The following is an 11,821-nucleotide window of genomic DNA, read 5'->3' as shown; positions in this document are numbered from 1 at the left end:
AGCAATCCCTCTGGTTTGGCTGCCTCTTCTTCTCCCCCTATTTATTATTCTGTTGTGGGAGAGCTGCTGCTGTTTCCCAGCCTCTGCTGTTGGCCTCTGCAGTAGCCGCTGAGCTACCCATCACGTCTCCTGCAGCAGAGGACTTTGTCCCACCCCGGCTGATGCTGCCACTGCTCCCTCTGTTCGGGACTCACTGTGTTGTGACTCTCATAATAATGGACTCTGCTCGTGTGTTTAGACTATCAGCAGACAGATGGTCCCCTCACATCGCACTCTCGTTAACATGCGCGCAAGCACGCACAGGCACGTACGCATTTGTGCAGGACAACAAAACTGCACATGCCTGGTTGCGTGCACGCACTTGCACACATGGATGCAAACTCACAAACGCAAAGTGCACTCACCTAAGTATGATGATGATGCTGCCTCTTTCTTTCAGATATAAATGAGTGTTGGAGCTACCGAGGCCGTCTGTGTGCCCAGACCTGTGAGAACACCCCAGGCTCCTATGAGTGCTCTTGTACCTCTGGTTTCCGCTTATCTGGTGATGGCAAGAACTGTGAAGGTGTGTATGTGTTAATGTCTGCCTGTACGGGTGTGTTTGCATCAGTCTGTGCATGCTGACACATGTCACTGTAGATTTTTGTGCATTTGTGCATAAAAATATGTGTTCTTGTGTATTTATTGAGACACCATGCTTGTATGCATTGATAGACAGGCTGTAAGGCTGAGCTGATGTGAAAGCTGGGCACAGCACAACATGTGCTGGTTAGCTGCATTAATGTATTGTACTGTGTATCATGCCATGCCTTCAAGCTGGAACCATTAAAACCATAATTGGCTTCATAACAACATCTTGTTTATATGTTAGGATAAAAACATTGAAACTGCTTTGATCAAGTCAGTTGTGACAGTAATGAGCTCTAACCTCTAATCTCCAGATGTGAATGAGTGTCTGGCCAACCTATGCAGTCAGGAGTGTGCCAACGTCTATGGTTCCTACCAGTGCTACTGCAGACAAGGCTACTACCTTAAGGAGGATGGCCACACCTGTGAAGGTGCAGCATGCTCTATTACACATTGCAAGCACCGTGTTTATACAAAATGTTTGTTTAGACAAGTTCATATATCAATTTGACATGATTTATTCTCCTTGTCATGCAGATATTGACGAATGCTCCCAAAGCATTGGCCATCTGTGCACCTATAAGTGTGTGAATATTCCAGGCAGTTACAAGTGTGCTTGTCCTGACTATGGGTATACCATGTCTCCAAATGGACGATCTTGCAGAGGTGAATAGCCCTCCACAACATGCATGCGCTCACTGTACTGCAGCCGCCTCAGAGCAAGTGTGCCCCATCGAGCTTCGCCCTGAAACTGACTTTAAAAATGGCTCAGCACCCACTTATATAGCATACACTAATGGTTCTGCTCAGATAAATATAATTGTTGGTTGGTGCAGTAATTACACAGCCTGTAAAACTTTATTGGCCTAAAAATCTTGTCAAACTAATTAGATTTTTTGCTTGAATAGTCTTTTCCCCACAAGGACATTTTTTCCCCTCCATTACCCTGTGACTAACCAAGTCGGTGACTAAACCAGCTCTTGTGCATAAACTGTCTGTTTTAGATATCGATGAGTGTGCCACAGGGGCCAATAACTGCTCCTTAGCTGAGACCTGCTACAACATTCAAGGAGGGTACCGCTGCCTTTCTTTTAGCTGTTCGGCAAACTACCGAAAAGTGTCTGACACGTAAGTCAAAACACGCCTTAAAGAATTCTATTCATTTGGTCTTTGTAAAAATTTACAGTGTCTATGGTTTTTTTGGGTGGGCCGGGTGGGAGGGGAGGTCATAGGCAGTTGCATAATTTTTAGGACGGATCACTTCAACTGTTGAAAAATCAGCTCAGCACAAATAATCCCTCTCAGTCAGAAGGTCATCATTATAATTGTAAATTTTTTCTGTTCAGTTTTTTTCTACTCTAGGCTGTGTATGATGTCACTTGGATGGCATATCCCTACTTTGATCAGTTCAGGCGCACAGGTCTGGTTGTGAGCGTTTGAAGCCCAGCCTGTCTTCTGTTTAAACCTTCTGTGTGTGAAGGATAACCAATTAGAAGAATTATACCTTAAACACAGGGTGTCCTGTAAGAGAGAGAAGTCAAAATGGCTTGTTTGAATGAACAAATGCACAACACAAAGTACAGAATAAATATAGAATAATTTTAAAATGTAGTTGTTTTTTTTTTTTTACCTGTCACAAATTCAGATATGGAGCTACATTGGCAAAGCAGAGCCAGTGTGCATTTAAAACAATGTGTCTTAAAGTCATTTTGAAGTGTCTTGCTATTAGAAGGTGATAAAGCTGCTGTATAAAAAAAGTTTTCCTTTCTTTCTCCCTCATAGGCGCTGTGAGCGAATCAGCTGTCCTAACTACCTGGAGTGTCAAAACTCTCCTCTAAGAATCACCTACTACTACCTCAGCTTCCAATCCAACATCATCATCCCTGCTCAGATCTTCCGCATCGGACCCTCTCCTGTCTATTCCGGAGACAACATCATTGTCAGCATCACAAGCGGAAATGAGGAAAACTACTTCAGCACAAGGAAGCTGAATGCCTACACGGGTGCCGTGTTCTTAAACCGCCAAGTTCAGGGTCCCAGGGATTTCCTAATCAACGTAGAGATGAAGCTATGGAGACAAGGGACATTTACCACCTTCCATGCAAGGATATATGTCTTCATCACAGGCAACTTACTTTAACAGCTGGAATTGTGCTGTGGCCAATATGGACCTTTAAGCAATTCCTTAGGACTCATCTTTAGCACTGTTTAACAATACCGCTGTCACTAATGTCCAGCAGAAGTTATTATTAAAGCATGGCTATAGAAATTATGGAAAGAAGCCTTCTACTTTGTGCCACTTAAAAATTACATCTTTTCAAAAAGTCTTAGTCAGAAACAACACATTTGGGGATATGAAATATTTAAATACCACAAAAATGACGCTTTCTGCAAAATCATAGACAATGACCAAGCTTCTGCCACTTTTTATATATCCACTTTCTGCTGATATCATTGTGTTTAATGGCAATTTGTAGGTTTATAGCATTGATAAAAATGATTTGTGAACAGCTATCCCATTTCTTTTACTGTGCACTGCTGCTTTTGTTCTGTCTTTGATGCAAAATATATTTAATCCTACATTGTATGTTACATTTTTATATCTCTGTACCTCTCAGACATATTATGGATGGATGTATCATATTTTTTATGCTAAACCCATAAACAACAAAGTATTTTAGTAAAATATTTAAAAACCACTTGCATGGTTTGGTGAGTACTGGTCTATTTGTATTTGCAAAGGTGCGTGGTGTTTTCATTTTTAACTGAAAGAGACAGAAAAAGTCTTGTTATTTTGTTCATTGCAATTCCAATAACATTATATAAAATTGATAATTTCACATAAAAACTATTTTTATCAATTCAAAAAGCAGATGCTCATTTGTCCAATTCACTGAGATGCTTTTTAAAATAATTTCTTTTCACCTGTCAAACTACTTTTATTATGCATCCAATAATATCTAGCACATTGTATATTATAAACATTATTCCCCAGCTAACCTTTTAAAATATACACTGCCTGACACATAGAAAATACCAATACCTGCTTTCATATTTGTCCAAATAGTTGCGAGAACTTAGAATAAGCATCCATCATTACACACAGGTTGATCAATATACAGGTTTATGGCTCATAAATGTAATCGGCATGTAGTGTTTAATAAAAAATGTAGTATTTTCATTTTAACATGTGAGGTCTTGCAGACTCTGCACATTACAGCTGCTGCAGTTTATAAAATAGAAAGTGTTACACTCCCACCTACAGGATGAAACAAATGCTACATTCTCTAATGTTGGCTCTAAAGCAACAGTTGCACAACAGATCTAAAGAAAAACTGAAGGTCATTAATTGTAAATACATTTTAATCACTTTTAGTATATTAAAAAAAAAACCCTCTTCCCCCCAAGCTACAATCTGTCACTGCTCAGAGTTAAGTGAACCTCCTGGACCTGCTGTAATCGTCGGAAAGGGCGTGTGTTTCTCACTGACAGCTGTATTAATGCATGCTGCGCATCCAAACAGAGCCCCTCGCCAGATTACTGTTCTCCCACATGAGTTATACTGTCAAAGGTCATTACAACAGAAAAGTAATTTATGTAATTCTTGCTCTTATTTTAGTCCGCTTACTTGGCAAAAATTATTATATCTGGCTAGTTTGAAAAACATAAAGGAAACATTCAATCCAGCATTCATAATCTTCAAGTTCTGGGCCACCCTCTAGACATAACTCATAATAATAGCTATGTGTGTATGACTGGCTCAAGCTTTTAAACACACCCATTGACTGAGATGCCACTCTTGGTATGTGCAGTAGCCTACATAACAAGGCCTGGAGCACTGATTGATGTCTCTTTCCCCTAATTAGCTTTATCTGCTGTTCAAGATTAGGTGGTGCTGGGTTTCAGGGACAGTGAATCACGCATCCCAGACAGGGGAAGATATACACATCTATTATGGGTTTAGTGATACTGACAGGAAGTTGTGAAATATTCTAGACAAAGCAAGATGGACTGTAAGAGAGTTATGGGAATGGGCAGTTCTGGAAGTGACCAATATAGCGGTGAAAGTCACTCTAATAGAGACACATGTAGGCTCAGTGATCCCAGATGTGCTTTGTAACATATCTGCCAAATATCCACTTCGAAAAAGGAAGGTAAAGGATATACATTATATGTATATATAAATATATATTTAATATTTCTTTATTTTAAGAATATTTTTTAACATGCATCAAATGTCTTTCATCATGGGAAAAAGAAAGTGTTCAGTCCCTTTACACCTTTACTGATACCATTAGGATTTAAAGGATAAGTAGCAGTCAGGTGCTAATGAAATGCACTTAAATTATTAATCATCAACAAGTGTGAGCACCTCTACAAAAGCAGAAGTTTTGGCAGTTTGCTGGTCTGGAGCAATCAAATCTGTATTAAGTCACTGGTTTCCCAGGACTGGATATCCTAGGAAAGCCTCCCTAAAGCTCAGACACAAGTTAGGTTTGCTAAGGTGCATCAGAAGAAACCAGAAAACTGGAACAATGTCCTTTGGACAGATGACACCAAAGTGGTGACATTTGATCATAATGTACAGCACCATATTTGGTGAAAAACAAACAATGCATGTCAGTATAACACCTCAAACCAACCGTAAAGCATGGTGGTGGAGGGGTTAAGATTTGGGAATATGCTCCAGCTATAGGACCTGGCCACCTTGTGGTTAATGAGTCAACCATGAATTCTTCTCCATACCAAATCATATGTGAGGCCATCTGTCAGACTACTACAGACAGGACAATGATCTCAGGCACAGCAGCAAATCTACGTCAAAATGGATGAAAAAGAAAATAATCGAGGCGCTAGCTGCAAATGCCCAGTCAAAATCCAGACCTCAGCCTGAATGAAATCATGTCACAGGACCTTAAGAGAGCTGTGCAAACATGAATGTCTGCAAACCTGAATGAAATTAAGCAACGTTGTAAAGACGAGTGGACCAAAATTCCTCCACAATGACGTGTGAGATAGACTGATAGTCATTAATGAAGCTGGTGAATCATACAGTGTACTTTTCACAGGACTGTGTAGAGTGCTGTATTTTTTTTTAAATCTTTTTCACATGACTGCACATATCTTCATAATACTGTGTTGAAAAGATTATTAATAATATTGTGTAGATTAGGAAACTGAATGGGCAGTGCTTTTCCCTTAGGCTGTACTAAATCATAACAAACCCCTGAGCAGTTATGTCAATGTACACTAATCAGCCTCAACATTAAAACAGCAGACAGGTGAAGTGAATAATATTAATCATTTTGTTACCACTTTTCTAAATATATATATAAAACCTATATAACCTAACCTAACCCTAGATAGATAGATAGATAGATAGATAGATAGATAGATAGATAGATAGATAGATAGATAGATAGATAGATAGATAGATAGATAGATAGATAGATAGATAGATAGATAGATAGATGAAAATGAGGTCAAGAATTGAAACAATGAATCCGAGTATGTTCTAGAATCCACAAGAGCTAAATAATTGGTTCCCACCTCAAAGAGGCTTCATGTTTATGCCTCAACAGATTGGTGCTGTTTTGGAGCCACACAAATTTAGGAAAGTGGCTTTATTGTTATGGCTGATCGGTGTAGCATCAAATCAATACTTGGTTAACTTATATTGGTTCTTTGATGGTGTTTTCACTTGATTTTATATTTGTTTTTGTCTTTATCTTTTGGACTGTTTTACTGTTTTACAGACTTTCTATTGATAAAAGTATGATTTCTATGAAGATTTGCACATCATACTCCAACAATCAATAAATATAACAGTGAGTTGACCCAAAGTGGGTCAGTTTTGAACATTTGTTTTTGAGTACCTGTTTTAATGGCACAGGTGCGTGAGGTTTGCTTGCCAACAGTGAAGTACACCATCTGGCTCTCTGTCAAGGGACCTTTGTACCATGTTATTTTTTTTCTCTCTGCCAGCTTTGTCCCTAAATCTGTTTTATTTCTGCACTCCAAACAAAATTACATCCTCAGTTCAATTAAAAGGGCAGCAGAAATCACCAACATCTAAAAACTCAGAAAATACAACCTAAATTATCTGCTTGGCTAGATGCTGTGTGAGTGAGTGAACAGGTGAGATGATATCTTCCTTTCTAAGGTGCTGCTGTGCTGGATTGTACTGAACATATTTTATGTACCAGTTTGACTGCTGTGTATCTGCAGAGGATAAATAATAGTTGAAAAGATCGCTATTACACTGGTGATAATGGTGACGATGATGATGTTGCACAGATTCTAAATGCTCTTTCACAGGGGAAAACTGTTTTGACTGTACATCATGTGTCTGGGCGGAGGTCACAGCAAGGAGGGGTGAAGATGGAGCATGATGAGGGTGGAGGGAAGGGGGGTGGTGTTACAGACACGTTTGTCTTTGATAGCTCAGGTGGTCATCACCCGAGGGGGAAAAAGAGCGTTAATGGGCATTCTCAGCAGCAGACAAGCACAGGCTAGTGCTCCCTCTTCGCCGGCTGCCGTAAACAGGGGGAAGTATGCATCATTAGATTAAGCTGAGGCTAAGTACCTGCAGTCAAATCCACTTCTTACAGTAGCAGGGTGCACAGACACATCCTCTCTGCTTGGCTTGGACAGAAGAGGGACTAGAGGGATTGGTCAGCTTACTAAGTGATTACCTGTAACACTGAAAGATGTATGATTATAGGTTGCACGATTTGTCAGCATCTCTATTACAGCAATTATGCAGGGTATCATAACTAACCATTTACAGAAAAATTGGATCATATTAAGAGACAAAAGAAGAATCTTTTAAAGGATTTGACCTGTGGGTGAATGCATTGACACAGGCTGAGCATAGCAGGATTATCTGGTTAAACTTAAAAGTCAGAAAAAAAATAATAGTAGAAAACTTCAGAGCAAGAGATTATGCTTGTTTTTTGTTAAAGGAAAACATAGTTTAAAAAAAAAAAAAAAAAAAATTAAAAAAAAAACACACAAGAGAAGAGTTGGGAAATCTTGAAGAAGAGACAGAGGAAGAGGAATTTGCCTGAGAGGAAAATGAAGGAAGGTATGCAAGGGTGCCTGTCACTTTGAGGCGCCTGATAGTTCAACCAAGCTGTCATCTATCACACTTAGATATTTCACTATCTATTTTTCATTTATGGGAATAGAATTAATCACAATGCATGCCCTGAAAAGTCTAACAGAGCTTTGTCTCCAGACTCTGAGCAGACCAGAAGGAAGAGACCTGGATATGAGATTGGGCCTGAAGGGCAGATACAGAAGAAAGGAAGAGTCATTGCTGCAGGAGCAGACTGACCTCAGAGGGTGGAAAGATTTACTAGAGTCTAAATCACAGGTCAGTACCTTGGCAACAGTCTCTGGGAGAGCAACCAATGGGATAGAAGTCACAAGTGATGCGCTGCCTTGTTAACTGCCATTCTGACAGACTGTAATGCCAGATATCTTTGGCATGTGGGACTTCTGACACTACAAACCATGTTTTTCTCTTTATGAGTGTCTTGTATTGACTCACTGAAGTAAGATTACACCGGTAGAAATTTTTCATTAAAGGTTTATTTTATCCAAATTCCTTGCAAATATTTTTTATTATCATCTGTAACCCTCATGCAGGTTTGGTTAACTTACTTTTTATATTGTTTTCAAAAATTTCTTTGTCCACCTCGATAAAATGACAGTGTGGCAGGGTGTAGTCTGCAGAATAGGTGGTGCAGTGGGTTTGGAGAGGAGTGCCAGGGAGGCTAGGCTGGGAGCAATATAACAATCAAACCTTCCCACATTTGATTGTAAGACGCTGGGACCCAAGGGAGAGCGGAGCTGGAGACAAAGCAGCTGAAAAGCTGGGGAAGCACCTAAGCGAAAAACACTTTTGCCGTAAATAAGCGAACACTTACCCGCAACACTGTCTGTGTGCGTGTCTGTACCTCAAACAGTTATCACTGAATGTGATGTGGCATGCATATTTGGTACATTACTATCACATTTTTATATCAAACTGGTCTTGTGTGTGTGAGTGATTTGTGTGTGTGTGATTTCCAACTTTAATAATTTTCCACATTATAGCTAACTTAAATGATTTAGCTTCTATACTTTTAAGACTTTGTAAAAATGTAATAACAGAACTATATGCTTACCAGTCACACTGCAGAAACTCAGTGCATTTAGGTATGTAAAAATGGTCAAGACAACCTGCTGAAGTGAACTGAATGAAGGAGAAAAGTGATTTTTTTTTTATGAACAAAGCTTGGTTGTTGGACCCAGAAGGGCTGGTCTGACTATTTTAGAAATTTCTTATCTACTGGGTTTTTCCCACACAGCCTCCTCTAGGCTTTACAAAAAATGGTCTGAAAAAGAGACCAAAATCTGCCATAAACAACATGAAAGCATGGAACCATCCTGCATTGTGTCAATGAATCAGACTGGTGCTGCTGGTGATGTAATAGTTTAGGGGAAATTGTCTTGGCCCACTTTGGGCCCCTTATTCTCATTATGGAAACATGACCAAAATCTCTCAGGAATGTTATTTTAGGCCATTCTGGACGTAAAAGTGGATCCAACCTGACACTACTAAGGTGTACCTAATAGAGTGAATTGAATTGTCCTTTGTAACATGCTAACATTTAGCATTTTTAGCATTTAGCTCATATCACTGCAGTCCCACAGAGCCGTTAGCATTAGCATGGCTGTAGGCTGTGAACCAACCAGCTGTGTATTTACAGATATGGGGCAAAAGATAAGATATGTTGTGTAGGCTGGTTTACTACAGTGCAGTTAAAAAAAAAGATATTTTTTAGCAAAATGAAGAAAAAAAAACTATATAGTTTGTTTATTATTTAAACATTTGTTAAAGTGTTACAAGGTTTCACAAAACAGTGTCATTTTACAGTCATATACAATTAATTGACGATAAGATGATACTGATCAGTAACAAGTAAACAACTGTATATCAGTAGTTAATCTGTAATTAAAATAATTTGCAACTAATTCACACACACCTAGAGTTGTGATAAGAAAGGGTCTCCCCAATTTGAGTGGTTAAATTTCACAATATTGAGCAAATGAACTTGCAAGATGCAACAGGTACTGCTGCTTTCATGACTGTCTGCATACCAGTGTGACCACAGTCTAACTAGTACTGTCTTTATCTCTGCCCCCTCCGGCACACAGGTAGAAAACTCTATGTTCTCTTTCCAAAAAAAGGCCCTCTTCTTTAAAACTTCTGTGGGATATGCACATTTGTTTGTGTTTACCCCTACAGCAAAGATTTTTTCATGACAGGTCTTTGATTTTTACAGAGAAAAGCAGATAGAAAAATTGTATGAACAGTAAAAAGTGAAACTATCCGGTATTTTTTGCTGTACTAAGGACAACATTATTACTCATCTGTGTTTTCTTTCCCACCATCTGAGTGTTTTCTTAGAAAGATTGATGACTGCATGTTTATCTGGTGTGAATACAGTTGTACGTGGCAGTGAGGAGTTCTGACTGACAGCTGCTCAATATTCTTATTCATAAACACAAGCAGCAATCAGCATAAATCATGTCATTCACACCACTTTATTCGCTTCAAGAAATATTTTTTTAACGACAGATTGATTTGTTGTTATTTCTCTCTAATTGTCTAACTTGTCACTGATGCACACGCTTATGACTCACAAGCAACACGCCCACATAATGGTCCTGTTGCAGTGGGAAATTTCCCTAGCTCGTCACAATAACTTGTGGGTAGTGAAAAGACCTGTGTGGACGCCCGTTTGCGCTAAAGGACTTGAGGATAATTCCAGATCCCTTCTGGGAAACAACGACACCTGTCAGAGAAAAAGAGCCTCTGGAAATGATAACCGTGTTTACATCAAGCGGTGTTATTGACAGAATCGAGTTAGATGTACTCCGTTCTCTTGCACAGACTGGACACTGATATTAGTGTTTGCCACTGAAAGTAGGTCATGGATAATGGTGAACTACATTTATACATTATTACAGTGTACAAGAAAAAAAAGGGAGAAAAAAGAAGAAGAAGGATATCATATAGAACTGTTCGCTTTTTTATGTATTTGGACAACAAAACTAATCTTTTATAAAATTACAGAAACCATTTTAAGTAGCTGGTTTGGATAATTGTATGGGAATCACTGGCATTTTTTAGGTGAAAAGTTTGACAGCTATTTCATGCAAACTTTATCGAGTTGCAAGATGTTTATTAGTTGTATTAAGTGGTTCATATCACCAGTTGGTATGAGGTGTTTTTTTCTTGAAAAATTTTGTATTTAATCTACAGTACATCAAACAAGTTAGAGTTGTGGACAAGCAACTCCACCTTTGATTCATCTGTACAGAGCATAGTATTCCTTTGTAATTTATTTAATTCATTTGTGACAGCACTCTGACACCAACAGTTGCTCGAGGATACCTAGAAAATTTCTGAGGCTATCAGCATCAGAATCATCTTTATTTGGCCAAGCTTGTGAAACAAGGAATTTAACTCTGACTCTGTGCAACATTTGAGTTTTTTGAAATCTAAGTATTTATAGAGGTTTTTTTTAATAGTAAAAATAATTTTAAGTCATTTACAGAGCTGGCCATACCTATTAGCAAACTTCTATCTATTCAAAGCTCTCCATTGCACCATCCACTCAGTGATATGTGTTTAAAAGTCTGAGTCACACACCTGTCTATCCCATACCTGCCACACTACAGTAGCTGTGATCTTTCTCACACATTTGGCAAATCTCCATCCACCTGACACATTTGGCCTTGAAACCACCCATAAATGACCCAGGCACACACAGCAAACAGGGCATTTCGTGAATGAAGATGAGGACTTTCATGGCTTCATTTATGGTTCTCCTGCTTTGCCATCTTTGCAGGGCCCAAATAAACAGCAGTAACAATGATTCTTCTGATGAGACAGATTTGGCTGGCACACAGAGGCCCAGCATTGAGGGAAGTGAAGATGATCAGGTGCTTCAGACTGACATCTAGGTTGAGCTGTTGGCTCTGAGAGACTTGGTGGTGGAGCAAAGTGTAGAGCTTAGATACTTGAAAGACAGAGTGACAGTTCTGGATAGCCTGGTGGAGGCCTTACAGAAAGAAATACAGGTACAGTGATGAGGGAATCACTTCATTAAAAATAGATGCAACTAAGCTTACATGC

General features: G+C 39.1%; 1 protein-coding gene across 1 annotated transcript in view; it reads left to right on the top strand.

Annotated features, from left to right (window-relative positions):
- LOC146364570 (fibulin-2-like) overlaps positions 1–3,326 on the top strand; it is a 23,271-nt gene extending 19,945 nt beyond the window's left edge. Inside the window, exons 13-17 of the mRNA XM_084917678.1 lie at positions 440–565; positions 942–1,058; positions 1,165–1,293; positions 1,632–1,755; positions 2,410–3,326. Of these exons, the coding sequence (XP_084773804.1) occupies positions 440–565; positions 942–1,058; positions 1,165–1,293; positions 1,632–1,755; positions 2,410–2,767 (854 nt within the window). The 3' untranslated portion in view covers positions 2,768–3,326. The remainder of the gene's footprint in view (positions 1–439; positions 566–941; positions 1,059–1,164; positions 1,294–1,631; positions 1,756–2,409) is intronic.
- Positions 3,327–11,821: the final 8,495 nt, after the last annotated feature.

The sequence above is a fragment of the Perissodus microlepis genome, chromosome 20, assembly GCF_051167445.1.
Source record: "Perissodus microlepis isolate ML-2025 ecotype Zambia chromosome 20, ASM5116744v1, whole genome shotgun sequence".
NCBI classification, from domain to species: domain Eukaryota; kingdom Metazoa; phylum Chordata; class Actinopteri; order Cichliformes; family Cichlidae; genus Perissodus; species Perissodus microlepis.
This window is presented reverse-complemented; position numbering and strand designations above follow the sequence as displayed.